This window comes from Geotrypetes seraphini, chromosome 12 (assembly GCF_902459505.1).
Source record: "Geotrypetes seraphini chromosome 12, aGeoSer1.1, whole genome shotgun sequence".
NCBI classification, from domain to species: Eukaryota; Metazoa; Chordata; class Amphibia; order Gymnophiona; family Dermophiidae; genus Geotrypetes; species Geotrypetes seraphini.
Window position 1 is genome coordinate 51,894,826 of NC_047095.1, and position 20,732 is coordinate 51,915,557.

The window sequence follows — 20,732 nt, forward strand, 5'->3', positions numbered from 1 at the left end:
ACGTATGCAAATTAATTGTTAATAATAGGTCATAAACCAAACAACCACAACCAGACATAGGAGAACCCACACTCCATTCACGCACCCTCCTATTAGAAACGTCAAATGAAAAAAAATGTACAATGGCCTCCTGGCCACTCAAGCAGCAAAACTAATAGAGAATGACACGGTGACAAAATTCTTCACCGTCCCCGTGGATAACTGCATGAAACCATCTTCGTGTCATTCTTTAAGGAGAGAGGGAAGAATCAGAGTATGAATGGCCACAACCACTGACCCGCAAGCTTTGCTTTGAAGAATGCTGGTGTAGAAGGACTGAGGTTGAAACAGACACTACAGAATGACAGTCTCTGGTATCCAGAGCAGATATTGTGATGTCATAATGCCTCATTCCACCAGTGCCTAAGAGCCAATCACATCAGTGATGTCACAATGGCTTCATTATCCTTGGCTCACATAAGAATCAGAGTATGAATGGCCACAACCACTGACCCGCAAGCTTTGCTTTGAAGAATACTGGTGTAGAAGGACTGAGGTTGAAACAGACACTACAGAATGACAGTCTCTGGTATCCAGAGCAGATATTGTGATGTCATAATGCCTCATTCCACCAGTGTCTAAGAGCCAATCACATCAATGATGTCACAATGGCTTCATTATCCTTGGCTCACATAAGAATCAGAGTATGAATGGCCACAACCTCTGACCCGCAAGCTTTGCTTTGAAGAATGCTGGTGTAGAAGGACTGAGGTTGAAATAGACACTAAAAAATGACAGGATTATTTCCTATGGTTATCCGCGGGGACGGGAACGGTGATGAATTTTGTCACCGTGTCATTCTCTAGTACATAACTTGCATTGACTATTGGACCCTTTCATTTAACTTATGTTCATAGTTAATGCTGAATTTTCTAAACCCACTAGGGCCTAATTCACTAAGACATTTCTCCTAGCCTGTATTTATGAGGAACAAAGCGTAATAAATCATTGATGTACCGTCATTGTTCTTGGAGCAATTGCTTGCAATCCAGTCTGTCCTTCGTAGTGTTATATGGACCAATTTGGAGCTATATGTTCTTACGTTATGAATAATGGGGACCTGCTTGGAATTGTAGAGCAATCAATGAATGCAATCACCTTTGTGACCAGGGAAATCAAACACACAATTTAGGGCTCCTTTTATGAAGCCGCGGTTGCGGTTTAATGCGCGTAATTGCGTGCGCTAAACCGCCGGACATGTCAGCTGCTGCCGCCTCCTCTTGAGCAGTTGGTAGTTTTTCGTCTAGCGTGATTAAAAGTTGCACACGTTAAAGCCGCTACCGCGGCTTCGTAAAAGGAGCCCTTAGTCTTCGGCAGAATGAGTGTTAACTGCAGTCTCCTTTGGTATTGATCCACTGTACAAAAGCTTCCTTGAACTCTTTGGCGCTCTTGAAATTCCCAGACTATCATGTATTGATCACGAGCTGTGCATAATAGCTTTGTACTCCCTCTGGTGTTCAGCAAGCTTCAGAAACACTTGATATTTCTTGTCATAAAATCTGTTAAAAGAAAAGAAGGGAAAACTGAGGATGAATGGCCAGAGAAAAGGGTAAAATATATAGTTTACTGCAATTACTAGGGCCACAAAGTTGCTTTTGAAGCGGCTTATTTTCTTGCATCTGCCGGCCCTTCCATGGGTTTTAGGGATGGGCTGTTGGTAGTGATGAATTTTCATTCACCAATAATAATGCATACTCTTCTTAAAGAGTGGGCACTCCCTCAAATTCTATATATGGCAACCAAATTTAAGAATGCTACTGAGACGTACGTGCAAATTAATTGGTTAACAAGCTCTTCACCATCATAAGAACACAAGAATTGCCATACTGAAGGTCCATCAAGCCCAGTAGACCATTTCCAACAGTGGCCAACTAAGGTCCGAAGTAGCTAGCCAGATCCAAAGTAGTAAAACAAATTTTATGCTGCTTTTCCTAGGACTAAGCAGTGGATTTTCCCAAGCCATCTCAATAATGGCCTATTGATTTCTCTTTTAAGAAATGATCCAAACCTGAATTGGCATTGACTGCCCCCGCAGATCAGATCCCTTGATTATCTTTCTCACTAATAACGTCACTCAAAAAAGCCACAAACTTCACAGTCTTAAAATGGGGAGAAAAAGGCCTCAGTTCAGCTTCATAGGGCCCAAAAGAACTCCCAGCTTTATCTGTGAAGAGCTTGTATCATACAACGCCTCTCCTGCTGTGCGCGCGCGTCCCTTCTCTTTAATTTTCCTGGCTTGAGCAACATCACGAACGTGCTGCCCGCATCGGTGTCGTCTGTCCCTCTGACGTCACTTCTTAGGCGCGGGACCCGGAAGTGATGTCAAAGAGAGAGAGCCAACACCGACGCAGGCAGCAAATTTGTGATGCCGCTCGCACTGGGAACATTAAAGAGGTATGGGGGAAGGGAAAGGGCGGCAGCTGGGGGAGGATCAGGAAGGAGCAGGGGGGCGGAGAGGGGAACGGGTGCGGGCACCCCCACCAACACGGAACCTGGAGTGGACCGCCCCCCCTTACTAAGCCACTGATATCACGATAATGTTGCCATTTGCGTGCACTACCCACCTGCAAAAAAAGCATTTGGGGGGAGGGGAGGCTCAGGAGGTATATCTGGGAAATGGAGAGTAGGCGTGGTCTTCATTGATTGGTCTCGTGTGATTTATTTTATTCACACTTCGAAGACACATATACTGTTTTTTGTCTACATTTTTTATCTGAGATCTTTATATCAACTGGTACAGAGGCAATTTGTATATGGATGCATTGTATGTCACATCATGATTGTCACCGGCCATTGTTTTTAGTGCTTTCAGTGTTTATAGTGGTTTTCCATCTGTCGCACCTCCATTTGTGGCCTTGGCACTTCTCGCATATTCACATCCTTCATCCTCACAATTACCGATACTGCAATAAACAATCATAGTACAGAAGACACTACAGGGATTCATAGGGCAGAAGACACTACAGGGATTCAAAGAAGGTTTGGATAAATTCCTGAAGGATAAAGGGATTGAGGGGTACGGACAGAAGTAGTTGAAACGGACAAGATCCATTTCTAGGTCCCGAAATCACATTCTGTCATCTGGAGGCAATTCCCCTTAGAAAGAAATATAGATAGCCAGTTTTCTAAAGAGATTTTTGCCTGATTTATTATGAGTCTGCAAAACATTTATATATCTGTTACATGGGTCAGTGGTAACCATCACAAGAAAAGGGGGATGGACAAGAGAGGGGAGGGGGTGCGTGAGCAGGATATGTACTTCATTGTTTAAATCTTAAAGGTGTTAAGAGCTGTGGGGGGTTGAGCCTTCCTGTCTCAGACAACTAACCTAGTTAACATAAATTAAATGACCTCTTCCCAAACCATTAGGAGAGCAAACACCCAACATTCTACATTTGATTACTTCCAGCATGGACAGAGACAGAAAACCCAAAATGTGTCCCCCCATAGACAGAGACAGAAAATCCATCCCTCCATTACAATCCCCTCTTACGTCATGAAAATGACGTCATAAATGCACAGCATGAGCGTGGAGGGAGAGATATTCTAGATATGTCTCTTGAGGAGGGGCTTTAGGGGCTGCAATGAGTCAAACAGCACAGGAACAGTCTAAAAATTACATAAGCAACAAGAGTGCAGATAATAATAAAGATTATAACAATAAGAAGGTCTAAGTTCAACATTCTTATTGATAGTAATAAGGGACTCAAACCTAGCCTTAACCTGGTCTCGGGCCTTGAATTCATCTGGGACCCCTATCTCATCTATGTATAGCTAAAGTGCACTGGCCTATCTACTGGCTGAGTAGTTTAACACGGAGCCGGAGGTCTCCACAGAGCCAGTAAATATCACCTAAAGAAAAATCTAATGCTGCAACAGTGAAGCATACCTATAATTTCCAAAAAAGAATACTAGGCTGTTGTTAAATTTCCAGTATGCCTCGGACAATAGTTTCTGATTAATACATTAACACATTTTAGCTAATCATGATTTAATCAGGACTACTTGAAACCGTCTTCCTGCCCTCAGGGTCTATCTGCATCCCTATGCCAGAGTCAGATTGATACAATTTCCCATAGGCCTTTGGTGACACCAGCTATGCCAACCGAAAATGCTGAACGCCTGCAACGGCTATGCTGACATCTTCCATATTCTTTGAAATGAAAGCAAACTTGTGGTACCCTTAGCCAGCTTGCCTCGCTTATGCCTTGCCAATCTCTAACAGTATATCATAGCTGTCCTCCAAGCTATGAAGATGAACAGTTCCCATTATGAGTTCAAACCTCTGTCTTAGGTCGTATAGGCCATAATCTGGGCGGGGATCCCAGTATGCCCATATCTTACCCGTCGTTGAGCGAGTGAACGTGCATAAGGGTTGTAGGAAACTTTCTCAGGAGGCCCAGGCAAAAAGATACAAAGATGTCATAAGAGAGTATGTAAGTATGGGATAATATTATCTCTGACCCTGGTAATGGTAATGCAATAGGCCATGCCGAATTAAAACCAAATTAGAACCAAATTAGCAAGTTGTCAGAGAAGATACTGGAAATTCATGTATAACTGCCTTAAAAGCTAGAAGGAACTTTGTGAGAAAAGAAATGTACACGTGTTTCACTCTACAGCAAAGGAGAATCATAACAATACATAGCAAAATTTGTAGAATAGTTAAGATAGGATGAATTAAAACATTAAATACATGGTTTGCAGTGGGCGAATACTCAAAGAAAAGTTCCAAAGCTTGAGACATGAGCATCTTGGAGCAAATTTTGTGCAATCTGTCCATTTTCAAAAGTGATAGTATGATTCACTTCTTTGGAGGTTTTCTTAAGTTGTTCAATGTAAGTATGGAGTTCAGTAAAGTTCAGCAGCTTTTGGAATGTCTCATTCCCCATTCCAAGAGGTAGTGGATGTACAGCATATGAAATAAAGTCTGAAATGTCCATAGAATAGGTTAAATAGGAGGAATTGTACAGCAAAGCGTTCTTAGAAAGGTGGCTATCTCCGATGAACAGGAAACATTGTGTACAGCATGTGTGGAAAAGTCTTTGCAGTCAGGGTGCAGGAAGATGAATTACAGTCTAGCAGGAACCGGCAGTCTCTTTAAACTGGTGAGATGCACACTTGGGATGAAATGATGTTTGCACAGGATCTGTTGTTTGCACAGGATCACTGGAAATTAGTGGTGTTCACCCTTGAGATGAAATGATGTCTGTGCATACAGGGAGGGATTTGAAAAGAGTCCCGATATCATTCAGCAGCTGTACTCCAGTGTGATAGAAAATGGAGGAGAAACCATGTTGCCTGTACTGAATGTAGAGAGAGAGAAACCAGGTTGCCTGTACTGAATGCATAGAGAGAGAGAGAGAGACTAGTTGCCTGTACTGAATGTGGCAACATGTAACAATATTAATGCATTTATAGTTATGGCAAAAGACAGACAATAATCAGGTACTTAAGGTTCTTAATCAGACATTTCAAAAAGATATGTTTTTTTGTGTGCTGCATATAACTATTATGGCAATTCAGAGAGACCATAATTCTGTACTGAATGTATTTAAAAAATTATGTCAGTCAGAAATGTGTACTGAATGGTTCATATCAAGTGAGCACCATAGAATATAGATATAGAATAAAACCTTTTCTTAAAAATATAACCCCTAACTAAGCTACATTTAGTATATGCAAGTTATAGGGAAAAAAAAGAACATTGCGCATTTGGGCTAGTAAAAAGTGGGAAAAGAGCTTGCTCTAGAAATGGCCAATATTATGTATCCTGGGGTACCCCTCAAACCAAAACAAGTAGACAAAACACAGACCACATGGCATAGACAAAACACAAAACACTAATTTTTCTTCCATCTGTCAAGTGTTCAGGGCTGAACTTATCTCTGGAAATAAACACATTGTTATAGAAAAACAAAACAGAGATGAACACATGACTAAAGTGTATGGACAAATAACGCATAGCATAACCATCTCATATTTAGAAAGGCTAATGTCTCTTTGGATCGTCTTTATCTCTGCAGTGACAAAGAGGATCCCTGGAAAACACCAGAAATATCCTAGTGCCAAAACTGGGATGGGCATGCATACATCCGAACCGCTGCTAAGAAAAAGAAAAGAAAAACACATTTTAATTTTGCAACATCCTAATTTCAGCTAAAACAATAGGAAGGAATTTTTTCCATTCACAAATGTGCCAGCTGTGGCTTTCCAGATTTTATCTTTAATAGTCCTGTTCATGCGTTCGACAATACCGAAACTCTGTGGGTGATATGGGAGATGAAATTTCCACTCAATGCGGAATGCGATAGCTAAATCTTTGCATACTCTGGCAGTGAAAGCAGGACCATTATCTGTTGATGTGTGTGGGACATCCCCACCTAGGGATGATTTCACGAAGTAAAATGTTCACCATAGTCTGAGCAGTTTCATTTGTAGTAGGAAAAAACTTCAGGTTATCGGGAGAACATGTCAACAATAACAAGGGCAGCTGGTATACAGGATTTCCCCTCTTTGCACCAAAGTCCGTCCGAAGGGCGGCTTTGGGCACCGGCCAGATGGGCATTGATTAAGCCAGTGACCAGGGTCTCCGCAATTAAAACATCCAGTACTTCTAGATGGATTATTACCATCTCAATCGGAGACAGGGGCCCGCCCGCTACGAAACCCGTGATCCCTTCTTCCGCGAGGAGCGGACAGGCGCGGTCCCCAGGTAGGTAGCTGGCCCTAATAATGCAGGATTTCCCGAGGCTTAGAGATCTCAAAGCATAGGAGAGTGTTGCGTAGTGGTTAGCGCTACAGCCTAAGGAACCTGAGGCTTGGGGGTTCAAACCCTGCACTGCTCCTTTTTTCAATCTGAAATTATGCACGAGAACTAGTGGGCCATTCTGAAATCATTTGTTTGACCAGAATCTGCAAAGGAGAACGGAGGTTAGAAAGGAAAGTCTGAATAAGTAGGGAATCCATATTTGCATGGGCACTAAGACTCATTAAGCCTCTTCCACACCTATCAAGCTCTGTCTGCAATCCTAATCGAATCACATTGGATTCCTGTTACTCATCGCATTACCTTTAAAATCCTACTTTTAGTTTTTAAAACACTGTCTTTGAACGAACCCCAATTCATTAATAACTATTTACTCCCCATAGTATATCACTTTATTTAAGATCCATTAATCAAAAACTCTTAACAATTCCATCACTGAAAGTAAAATAGGTAGGTAAATTCATTCTGAATTAGTTCTCCCACTGAATTAGCTCTTGGCACCTGGCACTTTGGTCTGTAGGAAAATTTCTGTTTAGTTTCTGGACTTCCCTTCTATCTCAGGGGTGAGTGTGCCACTTTTCTCACCAAGATATAAACTTGTAGGATTAGAAACAATTATAAAAAATTATTGAAGAAGAAAATGACCTAAACCATTTTAAAAGCAATCTGAAGAGCTTCCTTTTTAAAGACGCCTTTAATTTATTTATTCCCTATTCCTATTGCCCTCACCATTCACGTCTTCCCTTGTGTTCTATTAATACAATTGTAGTTCTGCCCTTTCTTCCTTATGCATCTGTTAGTTTGTATGTCAATATGTCAGGCTCATGTAATTTACTATAAATAAGCATATGTGTACACCTTTTGTTTTTTATGATCATATTAGCACTATAATTAAATCTACATTTTACAGATTACGTAGGATACGATCTATTGCAAAATTCCTATGTCAGAACATATCCATTAAACTTATCACTAAGTCTAGAAAATATGACCATGTTACACCCCTTTTGATAGATGCACATTGGCTTCCAGTTAATTTCGGATAACGTACAAACTCTGTCTGCTTGTTTTTTAAATCTCTTCTTCATAAGACCCCAGCATTCATATTTAAACATTTAATTCCTTATCATTCAAACAGAACCCTGAGGTCTAATGAGCAAAACTTATTAACCATTCTATCACTTAAAATTATTAACACTAGACGTCAATTTATTTTTTTTCTGTAACTGCTCCTCAAACTTGGAACGATCTTCCCATTTATCTGCGGAATGAGCAGGATTTAGGAAAATTTATTTTACCCAATGTTATTATTTAAAGTTTGTTTTTGTATTGTATTGTCCTTATTTGACTATATTTTAATATGTTCATCGCTTAGAATTTGATTAAGCGATTAATCAAGAAAAATAATAAACCTGAAACTTGAAACTTGATTTGTAAATCGCTTAGCAAATTAAATTAAGCTATTCAATAAGTTAAAAATAAACTTGAAACTTGAATCTCACAAATTTCCATATTTTTCTTGCTCTATCTGTAAAACTAATTCTGGCACCTGTATTAATTAAAGTTAATTTATCCTGACCCTCTTTAAGACAATTGCCTCCAAATTATTCAGAATACTGCCATTAAAATCATTTCACCTTAAAAGCTCAAAAATTTGATCATGTCACCTAATAAACTTGAAACTTGATACATAAAACCATAGCTTCCGGTCTACCTGATTTCATCAACAGGTTATTAATCTCCCACAACCTGCATCGCACATTACATTCTTCTTATCAAAACCTGATATCCATTCCCTCTTTAAAACACCTTGGCACCGTGCATACTAATAAAGTTCATCACTTGATAAATTTAAAACTAGCTTGAAGGCCTTTCTTTTTAAAGACGCATTTGGAGTATAATAGTCCTTTTAAGGACTGTAATGGGACTTTGCTCCTTGCTTTTCTTATTCATTTTAATCTTTTCTACAAAGTGCTAGATTATTTATTTTTTGTTTCCTCCCTTTTGTTTTCATCCTTCTCTTTCTTTTTCATTATAATTTGTTTTGCTTTGTTTTTAAATATATGCCTTTCTGACTGTCTGTTTTAATAATTACACAAATGTATTTCTACCCTTTTTCATTTTGTTTCTGTAAGTTCCCCAAACAAACCTGAAACCTACTGGCCTACAAACAGTGCTGAAAACTAGTCAGCCTGCTTGTCACTACAACAAAGGACAAAGACTGCCACAGAATCAGCTCTAGGACACCCACTGCAAAAACCAAACCTGATCCAATACATATTGTGAGAGGGAAGTGCCTGTCAGCAGTTTAAACCCGGTTTTAAACCCTGCCTTGCAAAGGGCTGTCCCTATTCCTAAGCCCAGGAAACTGCCTAGTAACCCTGTGCCTATCACTAAGAGCCAACAGGTAGGGCAAGGCAGAGAGGCAAGGACAGAAACCATAGCGTTCTTTCTCCCTTAGTCTAACTGTGAACTAGTATGAATAAATTACTTAGAGCCTGAGAGGAAAGCCGGAGGTGAGAACCTGTAATTAACCTCTCCCGAAAGCTTGCACGGAACTTAGAGTCCCGAGAATTCTTAACCCTTAAGAGCAGTCTGAAATGGTTGGGTAATAAAGTTCCCTAACCCTACCCTGGGAGTTTGGGGTAGTGGGGGCACTGGGCCTCAGGTGGGACAGTGCTAAAGCCTCCTAAAGATTTCTCAAACAGAAAAAGCAAAATCAGGAGAAAACGTTTTTGGTTTTATTTTATTTTTTTTTTTTTATTTTTTTCTGCCTGGACAGCAGGCTGGACTGTATGAAAGTATGCTTTTGTCCAAGTCTCCTCAACACAGAGGGACTGCTGGAACCCCAGTGCTGCAAACTGAGGGAAATAAAGAAAAGCTGAACTTTACCACTAACGCAGCCTCCACTAATTATTTCACTGTTTCCCAGTGGGAATCCTCCTGGGAGCGCCTGGTCCCCACGCCTGGGGCGGGAGCTGGGTTGCCAGCGCTAGGCTTAACCCCGGCCCCGCCACAATATATGCAGACGACATCTCCATCCTAACAGCATAACAAATGAAATCTCAAAATACATTACTCATATAATGACTGAAATAGAACATTGGACAAGCAACTTCAAACTGAAACTTAACACAGAAAAAACAAAAATCTTCCTTGCAAGCCCAACGGATAAAATTACCAATTCAACGCTACATATAAAAGACCTTCGTTTAGATTACTAGTGCAATCACTAGTGCTTTCTACCCTGGACTATTGTAATATCGTTTATTTGGGTATCATTCAGAACTCAGCTGTCCGCTTGATATATGGATTAAAAAAAAAGAATGACCATGTCATCCCCACCACAAACCACTGCACTGGCTGTCAGTCGAGGCAAGAATATTATTCAAGTTCTCCTGCATATGTTTCTACAAACCCAAGCATAACCAATTGTAAATACAAAACCTTTCTGGACAGAACCTTCATGCTCCAAGCAAATAAACCACAACATTGGCTAGACAGTCACATTAATAAAGCCGAACTGACCTACAATGCCTTTAGAAAACCCATAAAAACTACCCTATTGGACAGATACGTCACCTAAACAGAACCTCACCAAGTACTCTTTTTTTTTTCACAATGCTCACTGAAATCCTAATTCGTGCTGTTTCTGAATCTCTAAACAAACTGTACATTGTAATTTTTTCCCTTTTTTTTTTTTTTTTTTTTTTTCTCAGGAAAGCTGTGATTTTTCTTTACAGGTCAGCTCCGAAATTCTTAGCAAACATTATATTTTGTAATTTTGATTCCTAATAGTCTGTGTACTCTGTACTCCCTCTACATATTGTAAATCGCTGAATGTTCAGCTCTCTTAAATGCAAACCGCCCAGAGTCGCAAGATTGTGGCGGTATAGAAGAACAAAGCCATTACCATTATTATTATTATTACTGAAGCGAACAAAGTCTCATCTGTCTAGGAGGTGGAAAATCCTAAGTGTCTTTATGACCCATTAGAAAAACAATATCACAATGCAGGAATTTTTTCAATAAAAAAAAACAATGTAACAATGCAGAAATTTTCGCTTACCTTACCTAATAAGCGAGGTACATTAATAATATACAATATAATCTTATACTCTATAAAATCTTATCTAAGCGATAGACGAGAAAAGCGCATGCAAAGAATGGTACAGATGACAGAACGTGCAGACGTTTCTATAACTCCACAATAGAGACTTTCCAAAAGTCTTCACTTAATTTCATTCTTCCCGAAAGAATGGCAGCTGCTTATTTTCACGGCGGGAATTTACCGAAAACTCCACATTAATATTTGTCCTTACCAAAAGGACAGTGTCCTTGCCAAAAGGACAGTAACCGCGGCGGGTTTACCGAAAACCCTACAATTTAAATAAAGGGTTGGAACATGATGCCAATACCTGTGAGTATTAAAGAACAGAATTCAAAATTCAGAAATACTCACAAAATATTGGTAATGTCAAGTCCATCACGGACGTAGCCCCCAAATTGAAACGGACAAGATCCATTTCTAGGTCCCGAAATCACATTCTGTCATCTGGAGGCAATTCCCCTTAGAAAGAAATATAGATAGCCAGTTTTCTAAAGAGATTTTTGCCTGATTTATTATGAGTCTGCAAAACATTTATATATCTGTTACATGGGTCAGTGGTAACCATCACAAGAAAAGGGGGATGGACAAGAGAGGGGAGGGGGTGCGTGAGCAGGATATGTACTTCATTGTTTAAATCTTAAAGGTGTTAAGAGCTGTGGGGGGTTGAGCCTTCCTGTCTCAGACAACTAACCTAGTTAACATAAATTAAATGACCTCTTCCCAAACCATTAGGAGAGCAAACACCCAACATTCTACATTTGATTACTTCCAGCATGGACAGAGACAGAAAACCCAAAATGTGTCCCCCCATAGACAGAGACAGAAAATCCATCCCTCCATTACAGTAGTGATAGGTTATAGGATGAGGCAGGGACCACTTGATGGGTCATGGACCTGATGGGCCGCCGCGGGTGTGGACTGCTGGGCACGATGGACCTCTGGGTCTGACCCAATGGAGGCAACTTCTTATGTTCTTCTGGCCAATTTCAGGGAGTAGGAGAATTCACTAATTAGCACTTTTGCACATATTTATTTGATCACATGGAATAAGCAAGTCTGTGGAGCCACATAAAATGATCGTCCATGCCGGGAAAGATAAGTGCTTGATTTATTATAATTAAAGAAAAGTACAATAAATATATAATATAAGTAACATAGTAGATGACGGCAGATAAAGACCCGAATGGTCCATCCAGTCTGCCGAACCTGATTCAATTTAAATTTAATTTTTTTTTTTTTTTTTTTTAATTTTTTCTTCTTAGCTATTTCTGGGAAAGAATCCAAAGCTTTACCCGGTACTGTGCTTGGGTTCCAACTGCCGAAATCTCTGTTAAGACTTACTCCAGCCCATCTACAACCTCCCAGCCATTGAAGCCCTCCCCTGCCCATCCTCCACCAAACAGCCATACACAGACACAGACCTGCAAGTCTGCCCAGTACTGGCCTAGTTCAATATTTAATATTATTTTCTTATTCTAAATCTTCATCCCACACTTCTTTGAACTCAGTCACAGTTTTACTCTCCACCACCTCTCTCGGAAGCGCATTCCAGGCATCACTGGCTGGATGTTCAAGATCTAGAGATCTGATATAAAACACAGGGCCAATAAGTGCGATGATGGTCCAGGAATGATCTCACTGTGGCTCTTTGCAGGAGATAACAGACTGAGCACTTTTTTATTGTAGCAAGAAATATTTTGAACATATATTTATATCACAAAAAGAGAAATATCAGACAACAAGCTTATTGGTATTTTTGAAAAATTTGAGAAATTGAAATAAAGAAGCTGGTAATTAATTTGAAGTAGTAATACAATACGTACTGGCAATATAAATTATATACTCCTAACTATTTATAGTTACATAAATAGCATGTACATGTCACCTTCTGTTTGTCTCTAGCCATAAAAACGGCATGTACAGGTCTGGCACCTTACCTTTATGTTATTTTTCACACTCTCGTCGTATCATACACATCATTTTTAGGACCCCTGAGGAAGGTGTGTTCGCCAAAACACGGACCGTGTAGGGTCCCAGTAGGACAAATATATGTGGACTATCAACTTGTTTTTTATTTGTTTTTATTGTGAAGAGTGATAAATAAATTATCTTTCAGAACATCCATTACCACGTTTTTTTATCATTTGGATTGCTCTCACTTTGGAACTTCGGGTCTACTTTTTTTTTTTTGGGGGGGGGGGCTTGTTTTGCACTTCATTAATCGTTCAACACAACTACATTGTCACAAGCTAACCAATTAATGCAGGTTTAGTGCCTACAAAATAGGTAGTGATAGGGGCTCATACACTAATGGCCACAGGCTTATGTCAACATGTGTGTGTAGCCATTATTGAAAAAAAAAAATCAGATCGGCCATTTTACCCCAGTGGTAAATATAACCTCAGCTCATGGGAATGCCCAGCATATGGGCGTGTAAAGGCCATTTTTAACTACCTTTTGGTGAAAGGACCCCTTAAATTGTAAGTCCTCCAGGAACAGGGAAATATCTAGTGTTTCTGATAGTAACTCACCTTGAGCTACAACTGAAAAAAACCAAATAGGTGTGAACCAAATCTAAAATCCCATCCCTTTTCCTGGTTTATGCACTGGGATTAATGGAGACGGTAAGAGACAAAGGGCGTGAGGATCACATTTTTTATAGGTTTTAGTTTATACTTAATTTTAGGGCTTCTTTTATCAAGGTGCGGTAGGCGGTTAACGCGTGGAATACCGCGTATTCAACTGCCTACCGCGCTAGTCGCTAACGCCTCCATTGACGAGGCGTTAGTTTTTGGGCGTGCTGCGGGGGTTAGCGTGGGATGAAATGTCCGACACGCTAACCCCCGTAGCGCACCTTGATAAAAGGAGCCCTTAGTCTGCTATATTTTAATGATTTTATGGTGGGCATTTCTAGAAAATGGGAAAGCTGGATATAAATGTTTGAAACAAAATTCCAGGCTATGACACAAACCGAAGCATTCTAATCTAGGCTTTTCCAAGCATTAAACCCATTTTTACCGCATCACCTAACTCAGTAGGTTCCTACCACCCTACGGGAAGCATCTACAGCGAGGCACCTACTGGCACCTACATGGTAAGTAGGGGTAGAGTTTGGGCATGGATTGAGATGGGCACTGCTAGATACCTACCTTATTTTTTTAAACTTCATCTTTATTCAAACTTTAAGGGCTCCTTTTACAAAGATGCGCTAGCGTTTTTAGCGTACGCGCTACCCGAAAAACTACCGCCTGCTCAAGAGGAGGAGGTAGTGGCTAGCGCGCACAGCATTTTAGCGCGTGCTATTTCCGTGTGTTAAGGCCCTAACGCACCTTTGTAAAAGGAGCCCTAAATGTAAAACAAGTAACAACTTACAACAGGACTGGAAAATTAACACTCTAAGTCACAATGACAATTCCAGGTTGAAACATATTACAGGAAATAAGAAAAATCAAACTATCGGTATTTAGTCCACAAATAAGATCCAAGAACAAGGAAATCTGTCCAAAAGAAAAATAAGGAAAATTATAAAATCTCAATTGGACAGATTAGAAGGCATGCTCTTTCCCCCATACAGCCGGTTTGTTATGCTGCGGACATAGCCATTGAACCAATAATCATCCCTCCCCCTTCTCTAGCTACTATAAATTCTAGCAATTGCGTCGGTTCAAAAAATATAATTTTTTTTCCTTGAAATGAGACACAGCATTTAAAAGGAAACTTCAATTTAAGTGATGCACCCAAAGCAATTACCCTTGGGCGATAAGACAGGAAATTTTGTCTTTTCTTCTGTGTCTCTTTAGATATGTCTGGAAACATTCTTACTGTTGAACCCAGGAAAGTGTCCTTCATGTGCCGAAAGTAAGAACAAAAAACTAACAAAAAATCCCTATCAAACTCCAGGGCGAATGTCACTATAAGGGTAGTTCTCTCTGTTATTACGCCCAACGAGCTTTCCAGAAAATTTGCCAGGTCTAATTTACTCTCTTGTATCTCCGTCTCTCCTGTTGGAGTGGAAGCTGTTTGTCTCTGCATACCCATGGAAATACTCTGGACTCTTGTTCTTGGTGGTAAAGTCTCCTTCAGGTATTTCCTTACCAGTTCCAAAGGAGAAATCACCAGAGATTTGGGAAAATTTAACAATCTCAGATTATTTCTTCTCCGTTACATACCTACCTTAGACGCTGGTATAGTAGGCCAAGAAAACCCTGGCTTAATATATTAGTATCTGTCGATTTAGGCGCCAGTAGACATGATTCTGTAAATAGCACCTAACTTTGAATGACATGTGGTAGGTGTTGGTTTTCTAGGCACCGTTTATAGAATCTGGCCCTAACGGTTTAACGTAAGAGCACTTAGCACCTCCTAAATGAGCTCAAGTTTCAAGTTTATTATGATTTTATATACCGCCTCTCAAGGTTATCTAAGCGGTTTTACAATCAGGTACTCAAGCATTTTCCCTATCTATCCCGGTGGGCTCACAGTCTATCTAACGTACCTGGGGCTATGGAGGATTAAGTGACTTGCCCAGGGTCACAAGAAGCAGTGCGGGATTTGAACCCACAACCCTAGGGTGCCGAGGCTTTAGCTTCAACCACCGCGCTACACACTCCTCAAAACACCACACACTCCTCCAAGCGCAGACTACTGAATTGTATGAATCTCGCTAAATCCGTTCAAGCTTACTCTCTGTTACAAAGCTGCAAATGTCTATAGAAACTTTGGGTAAGGTCCAGGCTGTCAGCTGTAACTGGGGCAGGTTCCAGTGCTTGCAGGGTGTTCTGAACAGTGTAGTTCCTTTCTTATCACTTTGAATGCCTCTAAGGGCTACCAGATGAGGCTTCATGGTGTACTCGGTAGGTCACTTACCTACTGCACCACAACCTAAGTTCAAATCTCACAATGGGATTACTGCCAATCAGCCAGCCTCTGACAAATCAGCCATCCATAGTCAGTAAATGAGGACCTAACCTTAGCAGGAGGTAAATGGCAACCCTTCCTCCTAATAGTCTGCCAAGAAACTGTCATACAAGTGGCAGTCTCTGTAAGTCATTCACAAGTTGGGACTTGCATAGACAGGACTACCTAGGGTTACCAGATTTTCCATCTGGTAAAAGAAAATGCCTGGCTCCGCCCCATTCCACCCCTGGGCCCATCCCATTCTGCCCTGGCTCCACCCCATTCCATCCCTGGGCCCACCCCATTCTACCCTGGGCCCGCCCCATTCCCATTCCACCCCACTCCACCCCCCAAACCCAACCCCAAACAAACCTCGTCTATTCAGATCGGGGCTGGAGTCCTCCAGCCCCCGCTCCGATCTCACCAGCTTTCAAAACCTCTAAAAGAGGACATGTCTGGAGAAATCCAGAGGTCTGTTAACTCTAGGACTACCTTCACTTCAGGGCTACCATAGAAAGCAATATCTTATGGCATGCCAAAACAGTAGAAAATGGACGACATTCATCAGTGCGTTTAGGTGAAACTCTGCAAGACTCCAATCTCAATGGTTGTGTACTTTGGTTGAAACACATGTTCCTGTGAATGTAGTATTGCAGAGGAACTGTTACTTGGGTTACCAGATTTTTCAAATGGAAAATCCGGACCCCCTAGACCCGTCCCAGAGCCACCCATCCCCACCCCTGATCTCGTCGGGCAGGTGGGCATGCGCAGATACCCTGCTGCCCAATGGGGATTTAAATGTTGGAAGCTTTCCAAAACCCAGACAAAGTACTGGGTTTTGAAAAGTTTTCCGGACCCTTGGACATGTCCTCAAAAGGAGGACATGTCCGGGGAAATCCAGAGATGTCAGGTAACCCTAACTGATACTAACAACCATGCAGCTTCTTGATATACCTTAATTACATTGCAACTGTAAGTCTCTAAATTTGCCTCTAGATGGTGCTAACACACTTTCCTTACCAGTTCACTTATTGCTTTTACAGCTACTTCTGATTTGCCTGAAATCACAGACCTGCAGTCAATTTCTAGTCACTTTAGTTTCCTGCATACAATCAACTGTAATGGAACTGCATGGGTAACATCACACATAATTAAAATACCCTAATAACTTTCACTCCTTTAACAAACGAATCCCCCCTTTTATCAAGCTGCGCTAGAGGTTTTTAGCGCGGGCCAACGAGGTAAGTCCTCCAATGCTCATAGGAATGCTTTATGTATTTGGTTTTAAAAAAAATATTTATTAACCATCTTTATGAAGAGATTCACCCAAGTCAGCAGGTCCAGCATGACATAACTTACAATTTCAAAATTAAACTACAAAATATTACTCACCAGAGATGGGTTACACTCCCCCGATAACCATTTCACAAACCAGTGGAGAAAAAGCCTCAAAAATTTCAATGCAGCAGTAAACAACTTCAATACTGTTTAAAGACCAAGCTGCTAATGTACTATCACTGGCAAAAAACTCCACCACCACTGAAATGTAATTATCAAAAGGGTAATATACCCATCACTGTGCACAGGAAAAGCAAAAAAAGTTTTACTTAGCTTGGGACCATGGTCTGAAATGCCGTGATGTGCTGGTAGAAAATGTCTGGCCAGACTGTAGATGAAAACACCACGGCACCATTCAGATGTACAATCCAGAATCCATGCCCAATCCTCCAACAAGTGCCTTGTTTCGCCTCTCAAAGGGTTCCTCAGGGAATGTATCAGCTGGAAAACCTCACTCCTCCGTGCACACCGACACAAGAAACGCCCATTGCTAAAAAGGAACCACAGGAACCAACTTCCGGTAGCACTTCCGGGTTACAGCGTCTTAGCAACAGCCAAAAAACGGCTGCCATTCGTCCATACAACTGCCATTCATTCTTCAAACTGTCACTCATCCAAAGAATGCCTCCCACTTCACCCGCTGATTAAGGTCATTAGGCCAAATAGTATCCAAAAAGAAAATCCAGCGCTGTTCATGCTGGTGCAAAAGCCTCTTCACATTGCCCCTCCGTGGGGTAACAGGAATGTGTTCTAGCACAAATCACACAAAATCATCAAAATCATGCCGTTCTTTGGCACAATGGCGGGTTGGATGAGTGACATGCAAAGCAGGAAGGACGCGATTGACTAAACTTTTTCAGCAACACCGACTGGGCTGGCTGATCAAAAAAGAAGCGATTGGTGGGAACCATTTGCTCATGATCATTCCTGCTCTCTGTCAACTTCTCCTGCCTTTCTGCCCCGACTCTCCTGTTCAGCTGTGACTCGCCTGCCCTGCTCAGCTGTGACTCTCCTGCCCTGCTCAGCCGTGACTCGCCTGCCCTGCTCAGTCCCGACTCTCCTTCCTTCATGCTCGCCCTGCTCAGCCCCGACTCTGCCTTCATGCCCTGACTCTGCCTTCTCCTTCCTTCATGCCGCCCTGCTCAGCCCCAACTCTGCCTTCTCCTTCCTTCATGCCGCCCTACTCAGCCCCAACTCTCTTTCCTTTATGCCACCCTGCTCAGCCGCGACTCTCCTGCCCTGCTCAGCGCAACTCGCCTGCCCTGCTCAGCCCCGATTCTGCCTTCATGCCCTGACTCTGCCTTCATGTCCCGACTCTGCTTTCTCCTGCCTTCATGCCGCCCTGCTCTGCCTCCCTTCCCTGCAGCGTGAGCCTATGGTTTTAATCCGCTTTAAACCCGCGGGTTAAAACCACAGGCTTGCACTGCAGGGAAGGGCAGCAAAGAGCAGGAAAGTCAGGGCCAGTAAAAAAAAGTTTTAAAAAAAACAGACAGCAAACACATGCACAAACCATCTACAGGAAAAGCAGATGGTCTGCGCATGCGTCAGGATCGCTCACTAGCGATCCGCATGGTCGGTGGGGGGCGTTCCTCCGATTGCTCCCGTTTGCATGCTGAGCCTTGGTTAATTGGTCGGCCTGCCACGGATTGGCCATGGATCGGGCAGGGAGAGGCAGGTTAGTGAATCTAGACCTAAGTGATTTGTCCAGTGTCACAAGGAGAAGTGGATTTGAATCCACAGCCTCAGGGTGCTGAGGCTATAGCTTTAACCACTGCACCACACTCTCCCCCCAACAAGTCAAAATTTTAATTAGCACCAATAATGTGCTTGTTAAAATGCCAATTACTGGCACTAATTAACTTGTTATTCAATTAAGGGCCTCTTCTATCAAACTGCGCGAGCAGTTTGTAGCGTGGTGAGCCGCGCTGAATGGCCCGCACTGCTCCCGACGCTCATAGAGTACCTATGAGTGTCGGGAGCAGCGTAGGGCATTCAGTGCGGCTCTCTGCGCTAAAAATTACTAGCGTGGTTTGATAGAAGAGGCCCTAAATTGTGCGTGCACAATTTTTAGCACTTTTTATAGAACTTGGGGACAGTGTTGTTTAATATTTATAACAGAAATATGATAAATATCAGTGGGATAGATTTGAAGCATCATTATAGGCAGCATGGAGGAATATTCATATCGCACAGATATGATATGATGTCCGAACAATACCGATGAAACTCCTAATAGGCAACATATTAGAACATTCACATACCAGAAGTATGATGAACACAGGTCAGGGGTGTCAAAGTCCTTCCTTGAGGGCCGCAATCCAATCGGGTTTTCAGGATTTCCCCAATGAATATGCATGAGATCTATTAGCACACAATGAAAGCAGTGCATGCAAACAGATCTCATGCATATTCATTGGGGAAATCCTGAAAACCCGACTGGACTGCGGCCCTCGAGGAGGGACTTTTGACACCCCTGATCTAGGGCATTTTCAAAACACTAAGGCCCTCTTTTACTAAGGTGCGCTAACCATTAGCGCACGCTAAACGCTAATGCATACATGTTAGTCTATGGACGCATTAGCGTTTAGTGCATGCTAATTCAATTAGCGCTCGCTAATCGGTTAGTGCACCTTAGTAAAAGAGGGGGGTAAGACATTAAAAAACGGCATAAATTGGCACTTGGATGTTTTTTTCTCGTCAAAACGTCCAAGTACTGATTTTTTAAGAAGGGTTTCTGGACGTCTTGCTAGGCTTCTTAGCTGTCGGGCGTCCAAAGTTCATTTAAAACTCTTACTAGCATTTAAAGTTCAACTCAATCACTCTCCCATGTTCATTGACAGGCTTTTAATTCCTTACGAATCCTCTAGGTCATCTCAGCAACATCTACTGACCATTCCTTCAATCCAATAGCTTTCCTACAACACCATCTACTCGGTTGTTGTGCCAACACTTTGGAACGCACTTTCCCTTACCCTACAGCAAGAAACCAGTTTAAATAACTTTAAAATCAGTCTTAAAAACTTTTCTCTTTAAAGACGCTTATGAGATTTATGATTGATAAAGGGAAAAAAAAACCCAACAATATAAAAAAAAGTAAAGATGCTTGCTCCAGTCAACAAGACAACAAGAAGAGGCTCTGGAGATGTCACAATCCACTGATGGATACGAGTCTTTTATTTGTTTGGTTTTGGCTTTATATATTTTAATTGGTTTCCTTCAAATAAAAGACTCGTATCCATCAGTGGGTTGTGACATCTCCAGAGCCTCTTTTTGTTGTCTTCTAAACTAAACTAAACCTTAAGTTTATATATGTAATGTAATGTAATTTATTTCTTATATACCGCTACATCCGTTAGGTTCTAAGCGGTTTACAGAAAATATACATTAAGATTAGAAATAAGAAAGGTACTTGAAAAATTCCCTTTACTGTCCCGAAGGCTCACAATCTAACTAAAGTACCTGGAGGGTAATAGAGAAGTGAAAAGTAGAGTTAGAGGAAAAATAAAAATAAAATAAACATTTTAACAAGACAGCATTGATCTAAATACATTGGAAGGTAGAAGAGAGGAGAGAAAGGAA

At 41.4% G+C, this 20,732-nt stretch overlaps 1 protein-coding gene across 2 annotated transcripts in view; it reads right to left on the reverse strand.

Annotated features, from left to right (window-relative positions):
* Positions 1-745: 745 nt before the first annotated feature.
* Positions 746-20,732, reverse strand: part of FGGY (FGGY carbohydrate kinase domain containing) — a 384,196-nt gene continuing 364,209 nt past the window's right edge. For both annotated transcript variants that reach the window (XM_033917103.1, XM_033917104.1), the window contains one exon: positions 746-1,538. In XM_033917103.1, coding sequence (XP_033772994.1) covers positions 1,457-1,538 — 82 coding nt within the window. In that variant the 3' untranslated portion in view covers positions 746-1,456. The remainder of the gene's footprint in view (positions 1,539-20,732) is intronic.